The 17,076-nt window shown below is 44.7% G+C and overlaps 1 protein-coding gene across 1 annotated transcript in view; it reads left to right on the top strand.

Moving 5' to 3' along the window:
• Nucleotides 1–17,076, top strand: part of LOC144499157 (immunoglobulin superfamily member 22-like) — an 86,603-nt gene that overhangs the window by 50,436 nt on the left and 19,091 nt on the right. The window contains exons 15-18 of the mRNA XM_078221236.1: nucleotides 6,167–6,340; nucleotides 7,225–7,353; nucleotides 11,664–11,960; nucleotides 14,890–14,975. Of these exons, the coding sequence (XP_078077362.1) occupies nucleotides 6,167–6,340; nucleotides 7,225–7,353; nucleotides 11,664–11,960; nucleotides 14,890–14,975 (686 nt within the window). The remainder of the gene's footprint in view (nucleotides 1–6,166; nucleotides 6,341–7,224; nucleotides 7,354–11,663; nucleotides 11,961–14,889; nucleotides 14,976–17,076) is intronic.

The raw sequence follows: 17,076 nt of genomic DNA, 5'->3' as shown, positions 1-17,076 counted from the left end.
CAAAGGCTAAGCGAGCCTCTGTTGTTAGGGGAAAGGAGGTAGACTTGATGAGCGGACGGGCTTTGTCCGCGTAATTGGGAACCCACTGTGCGTAGTATGAGAAGAAGCCTAAGCATCTTCTTAGTGCTTTGATGCTAGTGGGCAGGGGGAGTTCGAGGAGGGGACGCATACGGTCTAGATCAGGGCCAAGGACCCTGTTTTCCACCACATATCCGAGGATAGCTAGGCGGCGCGTGCGAAATACACACTTCTCCCTGTTGTAGGTCAGATTCAGGCGAGATGCAGTGCGTAAGAATCTAAGAAGGTTGGCATCGTGGTCCTGCTGGTCATGGCCGCAGATGGTGACGTTATCCAGGTACGGGAAGGTAGCCCGCAGTCCGTTCTGGTCCACCATTCGGTCCATAGCACGCTGGAAGACCGAGACCCCATTCGTGACACCAAAGGGAACCCTTAAAAAGTGGTACAGGCGACCATCCGCCTCAAAGGCCGTGTATTGTCGGTCCTCTGGGCGAATGGGGAGCTGGTGGTAAGCAGATTTTAAGTCGATGGTGGAGAACACCCGGTACTGCGCAATCTGGTTGACCATGTCAGATATGCGCGGGAGGGGATACGCATCCAGCTGCGTGTATCTGTTAATGGTCTGACTATAGTCTATGACCATCCGGTGTTTGTTCCCATTCTTAACCACCACGACTTGCGCTCTCCAAGGACTAACGCTAGGTTGGATGATCCCTTCCTTGAGGAGCCGCTGAACTTCAGATCGAATGAAGATCCGATCCTCAGCGCTGTAACGCCTGCTCTTTGTTGCGATAGGCTTGCAGCCTGGCACGAGATTCTGGAATAGGGAGGGTGTGGTAATCCTGAGCGTCGAGAGACTACATGTGGAGCGCGTTGGGCAATTTAGAGGCTGCAGAGCTCCCACTGAAAGCGGAAGGAGTGGCCCATTGTACTGCAGGGTTACACTCTTCAGGTGGACCATAAAATCTAGTCCTAGGAGTATCGGCGCGCAAAGGTGCGGTCACACAAGGAGCCTGAAGTTCTCGTAAACCGTGCTCTGCACCGTCAGGTTGACCATGCAGTTCCCTAGCACGGTGACAGACCGGGACCTTGACGCCATCGAAATTGTCTGCTTGACAGTCCGAATCTGGAGACCGCACCGCTTCACGGTGTCAGGGTGAATGAAGCTCTCCGTGTTCCCGCTGTCAAACAAACAATAAATCTGGCGTCCGTTTACCTGTATGTCCATCATGGACTTGTCGAGTCTGTGAGGCTTGGCCTGGTCCAGGATGATTGACGCCACCGTTGGATCGTGGGTGCAACTGCAGGCAGCTGAGATGGTTGATGACGGCCCCTGCTGGTCATTTGCGGTCGGTGCCGACCAAAATGGCTACCCCTATAGGTCGCACGTGATCGATGGCGCCAAAACCGGCGGCCCCTGCAGGTCGCACGTGTCTTGCGACTCCGTCGTTAGGAATGGCGACGCCCTGGAATCGCACGTGGTGGAAGACCTCGAAGACGCAGAAGACAAGGAGGCCGGCTCCGGGGAGTCACACGCCGCACTGCTGTGTTTGGAGGGTGGTTTGGTCTGGCATACTTTGGAATAATGTCCCTTCTTGCCACAGGCGGAGCACAATACCACTTTAGCTGGACATCGCTGCCGAGGGTGTTTCACCCCCCCACAGAAGTAATACCGCGGGCCACCTGGAGCTGCTGCCGTCGTCAGGTCCGAGGCTGGAAACGCAATCGCGCAGTTTTTCGAACCCGCTGAATAAAGTGGAGTCTGCGGCTGCACTTGCCACAATGTCCCCACGTGGTCGCGGGGTACATCTCCAGACTTTTGGAGGCCGTTTCTAGAGCGTCAGCTAACTCTACGGTTTTAGTGAGGTCGAGGTTACCTTGCTCCAGCAGCCGAAGGCGGATGTACGATGAGTCGATTCCCGCCACGAACGCATCTCGAACTAGGTCGCTCATGTACTGGGCTGCCGACACTGGCTTGCAGTTGCAGGCTCTGGCTGGCTGCTGAAGTTCACACAGGTACTGTTCCGTCGTTTCGCCGGGCTGCCGCCGTCGAGTGGCTAGAAGGTGTCGAGCATGGATCTCATTCGGCGATTTGTTGTATCGCTTTTTGAGAAGCTCGAGGGCCCCTTTGTAGTCTTGGGCCTCACGGATCGCTAAGTATACAGCGTCGCTTACCCTCGCGTGGAGGACCCGGAGTCTGTCGGCGTCGTTGTGGACCGCTGTGGAGGCGTCGAGGTAATCTTGGAAACACTTCAACCAGTGGTCGAAAGTGTTCGATGCTCCCGCCGCACGTGGATCCAACGTAAGCCGTTCGGGTTTCAGCATTTGCTCCATGGTTTTCTTTTGGGGTTTTTTTCGTTCAAAAAAAAAATTTTCTTGTTGGCAATAAAATTGATGCGCGATAAATCACACGGGAGGCAGGATGTACCCGGGAAATAAAGGCTTTTATTGCCAACAATAACAGAGCTACTATATACAATATACAATCCCAGACTAAAGGGCCACCAGGCAGAGCAGTGACCTTTATACCTCTCCCAGAAGGCAGAGCCAACTGGGGTGTACCATAGGACTATATTAACAGGTAGAACAGCCCAACCCTAACCCCAACAGTAACATATCTACAGACTCATAGTGGTGGCCAAACCATGGCTCAGCACTCCTGGTGGTAACCAACAATGGTTCACCACACACATTATCCATGTTGCTTGTTACTTCTCAAAAAATGCTAATAGTCAAACACAATTTCCTTTTCACAAAACTATGTTGACTCTGCCTGATTGTATTTAGATTTTTGTATCGGTTTTGATATCACAGGGAATAAGAACGGGGGAGAGGCCTTGCCCTCTGCACCATTGACTATAAACATAGAATTGCTCAGATCGGTGGAAACACAGAATAATTTGATTTCAATTTACTTTCAGATCAAGGAATGCTTAGGTGAGGCAAGAAGCAGGAAACTATAGATCAGTTAGCCTAACACCTGTTAAAGGGAAAATGCTTGAATATTAAGGAAGTAATAACTGGGCATTTAGAAAATCATAATAAACTTTTTTTAGCATTTTTTGAGAAGTAACAAGCAACATGGATAATGTGGAACCTTTAGATGTGGTGTATTTAGATTTCCAAAAGTCACTCAGTAAGGTGCCACATGAAAGGTTACTACATAATACAGGCCCCATGGTGTTGAGGTAACATATTAGCATGGATGGAGGATTGATTAGCCAATAAAAAATTGTGAATAATGAGTCATTTTTGGGTTGGAAACTAACTAGTGGAGTGCAACAGGGATCTTAACAAATTTTTAAATCTTCTGACCACTTGTTTATCTACCCCTTCCATTGCCTTTGGTGGTCATGCCTACTGCTGATTAGGCCCCATGTTCTCAAATTTCCATTCTAATGTCCTCTCCCTCTGCACCTTTAAGATTTTCCAAACACCTACCGCTGACCAAGCTTTTGGTAATTCTTCTAAATATCTTCTGCTAATCTCAGTGTCCGTTTTTTAAGTTACATTTCTGTGGAGTATCTTGGCGTGTTCTTCTACAATGTATAACTACAAATTGTTGCTGGTTTTATTATTCTTGATGTGGAGATGCCGGCGTTGGACTGGGGTAAACACAGTAAGAAGTTTAACAACACCAGGCTAAAGTCCAACAGGTTTATTTGGTAGCAAAAACCACACAAGCTTTCGGAGCTCTAAGCCCCTTCTTCAGGTGAGTGGGTCCGATAGCATCGGTTGAAGGTCCCGTGCGGTGAAGAATCTCATCCGCTTCATCCTGGACCACAATATCTTCACCTTCAACAACCAGTTCTTCATCCAGACACACGGAACAGCCATGGGGACCAAATTCGCACCTCAATATGCCAACATCTTCATGCACAGGTTTGAACAAGACTTCTTCACCGCACGGGACCTTCAACCGATGCTATACACTAGATACATCGATGACATTTTCTTCCTTTGGACTCATGGTGAACAATCACTGAAACAACTCTATGATGACATCAACAAGTTCCAACCCACCATCAGGCTCACCATAGACTACTCTCCGGAATCGGTTGCATTCTTGGACACACGCATCTCCATTAAGGACGGTCACCTCAGCACCTCACTGTACCGCAAGCCCACGGATAACCTCACGATGCTCCACTTCTCCAGCTTCCACCCTAAACACGTTAAAGAAGCCATCCCCTACGGACAAGCCCTCCATATACACAGGATCTGCTCGGATGAGGAGGATTGCAACAGACACCTCCAGACGCTGAAAAATGCCCTCATAAGAACAGGATATGGCGCTAGACTCATTGATCAACAGTTCCAACGCGCCACAGCGAAAAACCGCACCGACCTCCTCAGAAGACAAACACGGGACACAGTGGACAGAGTACCCTTCGTTGTCCAGTACTTCCCCGGAGCGGAGAAGCTACGGCATCTCCTCCGGAGCCTTCAACATGTCATTGATAAAGACGAACATCTCGCCAAGGCCATCCCCACACCCCCACTTCTTGCCTTCAAACAACCGCACAACCTCAAACAGACCATTGTCCGCAGCAAACTACCCAGCCTTCAGGAGAACAGTGACCATGACACCACACAACCCTGCCACAGCAACCTCTGCAAGACGTGCCGGATCATCGACACAGATGCCATCATCTCACGTGAGAACACCATCCACCAGGTACACGGTACATACTCTTGCAATTCGGCCAACGTTGTCTACCTGATACGCTGCAAGAAAGGATGTCCCGAGGCATGGTACATTGGGGAAACTATGCAGACGCTGTGACAACGTATGAATGAACATCGCTCGACAATCACCAGGCAAGACTGTTCTCTTCCTGTTGGGGAGTACTTCAGTGGTCACGGGCATTCGGCCTCTGATATTCGGGTAAGCGTTCTCCAAGGCGGCCTTCACGACACACGACAGCGCAGAGTCGCTGAGCAGAAACTGATAGCCAAGTTCCGCACACACGAGGACAGCCTCAACCGGGATATTGGGTTCATGTCACACTATTTGTAACTCCCACAGTTGCGTGGACCTGCAGAGTTTCACTGGCTGTCTTGTCTGGAGACAATACACATCTTTTTAGCCTGTCTTGATGCTCTCTCCACTCACATTGTTTCGTTTCTTAAAGACTGGATTAGTTGTAAGTATTCGCATTCCAACCATTATTCATGTAAATTGAGTCTGTGTCTTTATAAGCTCTGTTTGTGAACAGAATTCCCACTCACCTGAAGAAGGGGCTTAGAGCTCCGAAAGCTTGTGTGGCTTTTGCTACCAAATAAACCTGTTGGACTTTAACCTGGTGTTGTTAAACTTCTTACTTTATTATTCTTAACATTGTTGCCATTGTCATCATTCTCATGCTCCACTCATCAAAGTCCTTGGATCCCAGATTGTTCTCAGCTTTTACCCGTCAGTTATATGATTGTCTTTTAAGTTTAAGTTTATTTATTAGTGTCACAAGTAGGCTTATATTGCAATGAAATTACTGTGAAAATCCCCTAGTTGCTACACTCCGGCGCCTGTTCGAGTACACTGAGAATTTACCATGGCCAATGCACCTAACCAGCTCGTCTTTTGGACTGTGGGAGGAAACCGGAGCACCCGGAGGAAACCCACGCAGACAAGGAGAGAACATGCAGACTCCGCACAGACAGTGACCTAAGCCGGGAATTGAACCTGGGTCCCTAGCTAACCACTACCCCACTGTGCCGCCCACTTTTAGAAAGCAGGATGATGCTGTCTTCTGAGGAATATTTAGACCTTTTTTTGGTTGATTCAATTCAATAAGGTTAAAATCATTCTTCACTATCTGTACCATGTGTGCATTCTATTAAGTCTAAAACAGCCCACTTTGCAAATTATGATAGATTGGTTACAGAGGCTTCATCAGGAAGTAACTATCTGAGGGGAGAAGTCAAAGATAAGCCTTGTGAAGGAAGATGCAGTAAAACAGGGGAAGATTGCACATTATTACTATGGTCCTAATATGGATGCTTTCTCTAATACTTTCTTTTCGGTTTTCTGTCCCTTTTCGGCAAAAACTGGGGTTGCCAATCAAACAGGTTCCTTTCTTGTCTATCATTCCTTGATATCATGTGGGAGCATTAAAAAAAAATGTTTTTTCTTACTTTATATTCTCAGAGTCACCTGGAATGCCATCTCAGCCCCAGGTCACAGATGTTAGCAAAGAGGCAATCACCATCACATGGACCCCACCAGCAAAGGATGGAGGCGCTCCAGTACTGGGCTATATTGTAGAGAGAAGGAAGAAAGGCAGCAATCATTGGATTCCAGCCACTAAGGAGCCAATTCAAGGTCCTATTCCAGTTGTCATATATATTTAATAGCATTGTTAAGATTATCACCACTTTTCACTTTTGCCCAGGAAGTCCGTGCACAATTCCTGTGGCTGGTGAGGGAATGGAATGGGTAATAGATAGTTTTCCAAGCAAAAATTTATAGTTAAGTTATTATTTTAAGATTTGTTTTTTTTTCTCTTCACGATACAGCCCACTTTCAAGTGAGACCATGGCGGAAACAGTGCAAACTTAAATTGGTTAAGACCTACCACCATGTAACCACCCTGTAATTTCCCTCCCTCTACACCATCACTGGAACTACCTGACCTGCCATATGAAAATGATGGTGATGAGGCACTGATCCCAGTGGATTTTCCTTATTACCACCAGTGTTACAGCGCTCCTCAGGCCTTGAACAAAGTAACTGCCTTGCGGTGCAGCTATGGAGGAGTAGGGAAGATAACTGACTTCCTCTTACTCCCAACAATGCAACTTCTGAAGGCCCTGGTCTTTCATGATGAACTTAGTTTTTGACAGGTCTCCTTTCCCTCCAATCCATTCCCAATGACAGTTGTCTTTGCAGCAAGTGTCAGAAGTTCTTTGTGGAGGATGATAAACTGCAGTTCTTTGTTGGAGCTAATTCTGGAGTTTTCTTGTAACATTTTGTAGTTCTTTTTAAACAAATTTACTATTGCAGTTTTTTACTGTAATTTTCAGTATCTTTCCAGTGAGAGAGAATTTAGGAAAGATTTGATAAACAAACGTGAAAGAGTCACATAGCTCTGCACATTTGTTAAAGATTTCATAATTTGCCATTTGAAATTTGAAAATGACTTGTGGAAACCCTGTCCCAGGGTTTAAAGTTCATTCCTGGTAAAAGTATATCCATTTCTTTTCCAGATAATAAGTTTACATCTGATGGGCTAATGGAGGATGTGGAGTATGAGTTTCGTGTTACAGCAGTTAACCGTGCAGGTCTTGGCCAGCCCAGCTCTGCATCTAATTCAGTAGTGGCAAAAGACCCCATCCGTGAGTAACCTTTTTTACAGTATCTGATCAGTTTATAGTTTGGACAATCACTTTTCATTTAAAATGCCCCTTTAACAAGTATTATCTATCTAAGTGTTTTTAAAAATATGTTTTGCGGCATTTGAAATACCAGAATGCTATTTACCAAAGCTTTGCTTTTGTGATTCTATCTAACGGGAAGTCAGGCAATTAGCAACCTGGACCCCAATGTTTACCAAACTATGCATTTGGAGCAGGAGGGAGGTATTATATATGGGAAACTACCTCTCATCCAGCCTGATTGATTGTTAGGCAACAAATCCTGCAACAAAGGGATGCAGTGGCGGAGCAGGTAATGTTGTGGTGGGGGGATGGCGGGAGATTATCAAGGGGAGATTGTCGAAGGGAGATTGGAGAGTGCAGACAGATCATGGGGATTTTGCAGGGTTTTGGGTTGGGGGAAATTCTCCTGCACCAGAGGTGCTGTAAAAGCACATGTTTTATGGATATTTTTGCCATGATTTAATAACTGCCAGCAAAGATTTAGCCCAGGAAGAAAGAAAGATTCTTTGAGAAGGATACATTGTGGCATAAGACTGACATGTGGTCAGCCATGATAGTATTGAATGAAGGAGCAGGCTCGAGGGCCTGAATTACATAAGAACATAAGAACTAGGAGCAGGAGTAGGCCATCTGGCCTCTCGAGCCTGCTCCACCATTCAATAAGATGATGATCTTTTCATGGATTCAGCTCCACTTACCCGCCTGCTCACCATAACCCTTAATTCCTTTACTGTTCAAAAATTTATCTATCCTTGCCTTAAAATTCACTGAGAAAGCCTCAACTGCTTCACTGGGCAGGGAATTCCACAGATTCACAACCCTTTGTGTGAAGACATTCCTCCTCAAATCAGTCCTAAATCTGCTCCCCCTTATTTTGAGGCCATGCCCCCTAGTTCTAGTTTCATCTGCCAGTGGAAACAACTTCTCTGCTTCTATCTTATCTATTCCCTTCATAATCTTATATGCTTCTATAAGATCTCCCCTCATTCTTCTGAATTCCAATGAGTATAGCCCCAGTCTACTCAGGCTCTCCTCATAAGACCATTCTCTCAACTCCAGGATCAACCTAGTGAATCTCCTCTGCACCCCCTCCAGTGCCAGTATATCCTTTCTCAAGTAAGGAAACCAAAACTGTATATCGGACTCCAGGTGTGGCCTCACTAGCACCTTATACAGCTGCAACATAACCTTGCTGTTTTTAAACTCTATCCCTCTAGCAATAAAAGACAAAATTCCATTTGCCTTCCTAATTATCTGCTGCACCTGCAAACCAACTTTTTGTGATTCATGCACAAGGACACCCAGGTCCCTCTGCACAGCAGCATGCTGCAATTTTTTACCATTTAAATAATAGTCCATTTTGCTGTTATTCCTACTAAAATGGATAACCTCACATTTACAAACATTGTACCCCAATCTGCCAGACCCTTGCCCACTCACTTAGACTATCTATATCTCTTTGCAGATTTTCAGCGTCCTCTGCAAACTTTGCTCTGCCACTCATTTTAGTGTCATCTGCGAATTTTCACACACTACACTTGGTCCCCAACTTCAAATCATCTATATAAATCATAAACAATTGCAGTCCCAACACTGATCCCTGAGGCACACCACTAGTCACTGATCGCCAACCAGAAAAACACCCATTTACCTCCACTCTTTGCTTTCTGTTGGTTAACCAATCCTCTATCCATGCTAATACATTACCCGTAACACCGTGCACCTTTATCTTATGCAGCAGTCTTTGGCGTGGCACTTTGTCAACTGCCTTCTGGAAAGCCAGATACACCACATCCACTGGTTCCCCATTGTCCATTGTGCATGTAATGTTCTCAAACAATTCCACCAAATTAGTCAAACATAACCTGCCCTTCATGAACCCATGCTGCGTCTTCCCAATGGGACAATTTATATCCAGATGTCTCGCTATTTCTTCCTTGATGATAGATTCAAGCATTTTCCCTACTAGTTAAGCTAACCGGCCTATAGTTACCCTCCTTTTGTCTATCTCCTTTTTTAAACATTTGCTGTTTTCCAATTTGCGGGAACCACCCCAGAGTCCAGCGAATTTTGGTAAATTACCACTAGTGCATTTGCTATTTCTCCCGCCATCTCTTTTAGTACCCTGGGATGCATTCCATCAGGAATTGCCATCTCCTGCTCCTAGTTCTTATGTTCTTATGTATCATCTGTGTTTGAATAAAGAAGTTAAGGATTGTACCAAATTGAAAGCAACACTGCACAAATTGCAAAGATTAGTGGTAGTTCAGAAGGTTGACCAGATTTTAGGAACCACCAAAAAATGACTAAAATAGGGATAAATTTGAGTATATGAGAATGATGGCTGGAAATATAAAAAAAGACAGTAAGAGTTTCTATAAGTATTTAAATTGAAAAAGAGAAACTAAGTTTGTGCTGGACCCCTAGTGGGGAATTGATAATGGAAAACAAGGAAATGGCTGAGGCGCTGAACAAGTGTTTTGTGGCTGTCTTCACTGTAAAAGACTTAAAAAGAAACCTCCCCCCAAATATACTTGAAAATCAAAAGGTGAAAAGGAGAGAGGAATTTAAACAATTGCCATAACTGAGGAAAAGGTTTTGGGAAAGCAGTTAGACCTAAAGGCTGACAAGTCCTCAGGTCAAGGTGGCCTGCATCCTCAGTTCTTAAAACTTGAGAGTAAACATCCTCCATCCTTCCTCTAGTTAAAGCCGAACATGAATGGGTTCAAGTTTTTGGGGGTTGAAAATACCCTACAGACGCTGTTTACATAGTTGTTTTCAGTTCCCTTTAGTCCCTTTAAGATTCCTGTGGGATTGAACATGTGTGTACCTTAAAGGGGACGTTGGTTGGCTGTTTATCCCTGCATGCTACACCCTGAATTGTGCACAGCCTGAGCAGCATCTCAGAGAGAATATTGCTGGTAAGGTGAGTACTTATTGGGGAGGCGGTGGCCTAGTGGTATTATCGCTGGACTATTAATCCAGAGACTCAGCTAATGTTCTGGGGACCCCGGTTCAAATCCCACCACAGCAGATGGTGGAATTTGAATTCAATAAAAAATGTCTGGAATTAAGAATCTACTGATGACCATGAAACCATCGTCGATTCTGGTTCACTAATGTCCTTCAGGGAAGGAAATCTGCCGTCCTTACCTGGTCTGGCCTACACAAGACTCCAGAGCTACAGCAATGTGGTTGACAATGTGGTTGACTCTCAACTACCCTCCTAGGGCAACTGGGAATGGGCAATAAATGCCAGTGATGCCCATGTCCCACATATGAATTTTTAAAAAGTGACATTGAGTTCTGAACTGTTGTGTAGTAGTTTGATACAAAAGAATTGCTTACTAGACCACTCCAGAGTACAGTTAACCCTCATTGGTGTAGGATCTGAACTACATATAGGCCAGACCAGATAAGGAGGGCAAGTTTCTTTCTCTGAAGCACGTTCATGAACCAGTAGAGTCTTGATGGCAATCCAACAACTTCATTGTCAACTTTTATGAGCTATTTATTTCCAGATTCTAGCAAACTAAATTTAAGGTCTCAAATTGCCAATGGGAGGATTTCAACTCCTGTTCTCTGGGTTATTCATCCAGGCCTCTATATTACTAACCCTGTAACATACTCAGTACTCTTCAATCCCTAGTTTCATGTGAATAGATTTAATGAACTGACCTCAAAGTTAGATTCAAACTCATTAAATGGTCTGATGATCAGTCATAAAGTGAGAAGTAACTCAATCAATAGTGAAATTGAGGGCATGGCCTAGGCTTTATTAACTGGGGGCGTGCACAATGGGCAATGGATTGCCAGCACCAGTGAAACAACTGAGCAGTTAAATGGCAGGCAATGTGTGAATACAACAATTTTGTGGGCTGCTTCTTTCAACGAAGAATCATCTCTCCATTGCCATGCAGAACCAGCCTCATGTAAATTTGTGCAGTTAGTCCTGCAGCAATTTCAATCAGCTGGTAAGGATCAGTCAGATTCTGAAACTCCTAAAATTACTGATTGGTATCACACAGTATTGTAATCCTTCTCACCAACCAAAATTTTGAGGCTTATATTTGTTCTGTTTTCCTAATGAACCCATTTCACCTGCACTAAGAAAATGCATACATTGAAAATGTCTTGATCTATCTTTGTGCATTTTTATTTGTGTGCTTACATTTTTTTTTAACCTAACATACTTGTATTAAAATATGATGTTTACTCTCAAGTTGGCTTCTTTTGAAGTTACAATTAATCTTGGCTTTATCACCCAGGCGCTCCAGGAATGGTGAAGGATATCAAGGTGGTGGATTCCACTAATTCTAGCATCTCTCTAGCCTGGGAAAAACCAGATTCAGGCGATGAGCCTCAGGGATATATCTTAGAGATGAGGGCCGAAGATGCTAAAGAATGGACAAAGTGCAGTAAGATACCAATTACCAGCACCAATTACACTGTGGGGGGCCTCCAAGAACGAGGCAAGTACTTCTTCAGAATCAGAGCTGTAAACGAAGGAGGCGTGGGAGAACCAACCGAGCTTAACAAAGGTGTCTATGCCATGCCACCTCCAGGTAATGCCATTATACGAGGAAAATTGGTTTCAAGTTGTTTTGAGAGACAGTGATGCTTTTTTAAAAAAGGGATTTGGACTTCACTGCCTCAGCCAACATTTATTGCCCATTTCTAGTTGCACTTGAGGATGTGGTGGTGAGCTGCCTTCTTGAAGTGCTGCAGTCCAAGTGGTGCAAGTACACCCACGGTGCTGTCATGGGTGGGAGAAGTTTCAGGATTTTGACCTAGTGGCACTTAAGAAACGCTGATACATTTAAAAGGCAGGATGGCTTGGAAGGGAACTTCCAGCTGGTGGCATTGCCATATATCTGCTGCACTTGTCATAGAGTCATAGAGGTTTACAGCATGGAAACAGATACTTCGGCCCAACTTGTCCATGCCGCCCTTTTTTTAAAAACTCCTAAGCTAGTCCCAATTGCCCGTATTTGGCCCATATCCCTCTATACCCATCTTGTAACTGTCTAAACGCTTTTTAAAAGACAAAATTGTACCCGCCTCTACTACTACCTCTGGCAGCTTGTTCCAGACACTCACCACCCTCAGTGTGAAAAAATTGTCCCTCTGGACCCTTTTGTATCTCTCCCCTCTCACCTTAAACCTATGCCCTCTCGTTTTAGATTCCTCTATCTTTGGGAAAAGATATTGACTATCTAGCTGATCTATGCCCCTCATTATGCAAGTCTTGGAATACCCTCCAGTTGCCTGGATAAGTGCAGCTCTAACAAAACTCAAGAATTGCTATCTAGGACAAAGCCACCAGCTGGAACATCTCCCCATCCTGTACCTTAAACATTCAGGCCAATGAACAGTGGCAGCAGTGTGTACCATCGACCAGATGCACTACAGCAACTCGCAAAGGCTCTTTTTCCAGCACCTTCCAAACCCACGACTTTTATCAATTTATGGTGCAAAACCAGCAGTTGCAAGGGAACACCACCACCTGCAAATTCCCCTTCAAATTACACACCATCCTAACTAGGAACTATATCGCCATTCAATCACTGTCACTGGGACAACGTTCTGGAACTTCTTCACACGATTACTGTGTGTGCACCTAGACCACGGGGACTGCAGTGGTTCAAGAAAGTAGCTCATCGCCACCTTCTCGGGGGCAGCTAGGGATGGGAAATATCATATCATGGTGTTGGAAATATCATATCATGGTGTTGGAAATATCATATCATGGTGTTGGAAATATCATATCATGGTGTTGGCTGAGCCAGCACCACCCACATCCCCAAAAAAAATAAAAGGAATCATGAAATATGAATTGGAAGTGATGCAACCGAAGTGCTTGAATTAATGTTGCCCATTAGCCACTATCCCTTTCTCTGTGTAGGGTCCTCATTGTCTGACGGTTGCTAATCAGCGTTCAAGCTGCAATATCACTATGGCACAAGACAAGGGGGCAGGCTGGAAGAACTATCACAGCTGGTACAGGGATTCAACTTGTGCTCTCATCATTATCCTGCACTACACTCTCGCCATCTAAGCTCACTGACCCTTTACAGAATCAGTCCTTCAAAATTGCTTCCGAACATCTTCACAAGAGGTGTGAATTGCTTTCAAAGAACAAACAAAGAACAAAGAAAATTACAGCACAGGAACAGGCCCATCGGCCCTCCAAGCCTGCACCGACCATGCTGCCCGACTTAACTAAAACCCCCTACCCTTCCGGGGACCATATCCCTCTCTGCCCATCTTATTCGTGTAATCCGCTTCCACTACCTCCCCCGGCAATGAGTTCCAGGCACCATGCTCTCTGTGTAAAAAATCTGCCTCGTATACCTCCTTTAAACCTTGCCCCTCGCACCTTAAACCTATGCCCCCTAGTAATTGACTCTTCCACCCTGATCATAGTCAAAATGGTACTGCCATGTGAAAGATAAAATAAGTGTTGGATTTCTTCAAGGTGAGGGTTGTAGGCTTGGAAGGTGCTGTCCAAGGAGCCTTGTTGAGTATGCCAGATCATGAGTTAATAGATTGTGGTTGAGTACAATTCTGCTGCTGCTGATGGCCCATAGCACCCCATGGTTGCCCAGTCTTGAGTTGCCAGGACTGTTCAAAATCTATCTCACATTCATAACCATGGAGGAGAGGCACACAGGCAGTCAGAGTGACCCTGCAACCTGTAGACAGCCAACTTGGTCAGGCCCAATGAGACCATTCTCCAGTTAGCACATTCCCAGCACTCAGTGGTTTTCAGGAATGAGAAGAAAAATGATAGTGTGAGGTTAACAGCTGGTTACTGCACTTCAAAATTATGTAGGTTAATTGACTATGAAGTGTTTCGCGATGTCCTGACGTCATGAAAGGTGCCATATAAATGAAAATTCTTGCTTTTTTAAAAAACTGGTACATACAAGAATGTAGTACAAATATGTTAAGCATCTATGCATGAAGTTTGATGATCATTCAATCAAAAAAATTGGACAGATTTTATTGGAGCGGCACATACTGAATCCCCAGTGATTGCACTAAAGTGGTACAGGTAAGAAGCATGCTACTGCCTTTTCAAGAACAATTGAATTATGGGCCTTGCTAATGATGTCCAAATCCTAAAAAAATATATATTTTTTAAAGTGTCGGTTATGCATCGAGACCACAGTAATCAAGTGAGGAAGAAGAAATTATAAATTCAATTGCCTCTTCCTATTGCTGCTTGTTGTAGTGATTGGACTATAACCCCCACAGCAAAGTTACACAGTTATAGTTTCTTAACCAGATTGTCTTTGTGTGTCTTGGTTCATTTTGATTGAATGGTAAAGCCAGACCACTGACTGAGCTGGAGCATCATCTGAATGAAGTAACCAGCTAGACGGACAGCATTCACCTCTGACAGTCCTGTATGTCTCTGTGGCCCTATGAGTGAAAATCATATGACGGGAAAAAAAAATCCTCCATGACTTTTAACTATTTTATTTGCAGCCGCTCCCAGGTTTCTGGATGCCAGAATGCCAAGCAGCATGGTGGTCCGTGCAGGTACAGCACTGTGTATCAACGTGGGCTTCTCGGTAAGGGACTTTAGTTACTTCAACAGCCAGAGGCAGCACTACATTGTGGATTCATTACTTATCAAGGTTCATTGAAAATGTTTCTGCATATAAGAAATGAGCCTTCAATTTTACCCAACCTTCATCACAAATATAACCCATACCAAATTAAACAATTGATTCTCCTCTGATAGTGTGTGCCTCATTTATGTTTGAGGGGCGACCTGAAAGAAGTTTATAAAATTATGAGGGGCTTGGATAGGGTGGACAGTTGGAAGCTTTTTCCCCAGGGCAGAAATAACAATTATAAGGGGCACAAGTTCAAGATAAGGGGGGAAAGGTTCAGTGGAGATGTGCGGGGAAGTTTTTTTACACAGAGTGGTGGGGGCCTGGAATGCACTGGAAAGTGAGGTGGTGGAGGCAGTTACATTAGCGACATTTAAGACTTATCTGGATAGACACAATAACAGACAGGGAATAGAGAGATATAAGCGGTTGGTCTAGATAGGACAACGTGATCAGCGCAGTGCCGAAGGGCCTGTTCCTGTACTGTACTGTTCTTAGTTCTTTCTTCTCTGAGTGAGATCCTGTACCTGTACATTGCTCACTGGATTAAAAAGAAACAATTTCTTCCTGATAAATATCGCAGCTCAGCATTAACTCTTGTATGTAATGCACATTAGACAAATGGTCCAGTACTACTCTTATTTTAAATGTCTACGTTTTAAAAAATCAATACACATTGACAGTTCCTGTGTTCATGTTGCACACATCAGGTGAAATTGACCAATTAATTTTTGTCTGATACAATGATGCTTAGACATATGTCTGTGTTAACTCTTATATGTGTACAGAAGAGAATAGAGAACCAGGAATGGCTTGCATCTGTTATCATTCTGCTGCTACATCTCTCGTGTGTATCTGTATTTATACATTTGAGTAAAAAGGAATGTTCATTCTTGCGTGATACTGAGCATCTTGTTGGTATTATAGTGTCCGGTCCTGTATATCTCCAGTACACAGAGGTAAAAGAAAACAACAATTTGGTGTGGTATACAGTAGTTTGGACATAAATCAGTGGCTTTTTCTGGTATACTAGGAATGTAGACCCATTGGAAATGTGTTGAAAAACCTTTAAATAAGGCTGGGACCCTAGCTAAATGGCTGGAGGACATGGAGGGGTTGAGGGGGGGGCTTGTTTGATCAACCTCCAACCACTCATACATGGCCCTCCATGTCAAAAGATATGTGGCAGTGAGTGTGAACTTGAAGACTTTCCGTTTCTTAGGCTCTGGCCTGTGTTCCAGAAGTATGCTAGTAGGAATGAGCTATTTTATTCTGCTCAACACATTTGAGGCCCACAGGTGAGTCAACACCTTAGGCCCAGATATTCAATTCTGAGTCAGGATAGTTTCCAGCTCACCACAGTTGGCCTGGGGAAAAGATGCCCCAGATGGTGGGATCTTCATTCCAGTAGTGCAGGTGAGAGATAGAGTTGGGCTATCCCTGGATGAAGATCAGAAGTGGCCGCAGGAGCTGCCAACTGCCGAGGCAGGATGCTTAAAAGGCTTGCCTTGGTTTTCTGGAACTTCATCCCAGTTATTTCTTTTAAACATTTAGCACTCTAGATCTCGCCCTTCACACCCCCTCACCCCCACCCCCCAGCCACTCCCATACATCCCCATTCCCATACATGCCAATCCATGCCAACGCATGAATCCCACCCACTCCAATGGCCTCTCACTGTCCATCCAGCCCATTGCCCAATGTACGTCCAATTGTCCATAACACTCTCCATGTCAACCCATGTACTCCCCCACATCCCTGTGGCTCTTACAGTACCTATGCCAACTTTGTGCCAACTCATGAAAGCTTATGACACCCCCTACCCATTCCCATTGTCCCTTACAGATCCTAACTCAGTGTAAACGCATAATTCCTCTCACCCATCAGCTTTGTCCTTACACCCTCCTTGCCAACTACCCCAGTATCCATCTTGGGCAGACCTCAGGAGCCATGCTGAGATTAAATAAAATAGAATTCTAAATATTTATTACAGAGTTCACGGTATGAAAACAGTCCCACTCATGAAAGTCCATCAAAACATTTAAATACCTTCAAG

Source organism: Mustelus asterias, chromosome 9 (assembly GCF_964213995.1).
Source record: "Mustelus asterias chromosome 9, sMusAst1.hap1.1, whole genome shotgun sequence".
NCBI lineage: Eukaryota > Metazoa > Chordata > Chondrichthyes > Carcharhiniformes > Triakidae > Mustelus > Mustelus asterias.
The sequence above is the reverse complement of the archived record's forward strand: the minus strand, read 5'-3'. Positions and strand labels throughout refer to the sequence as shown.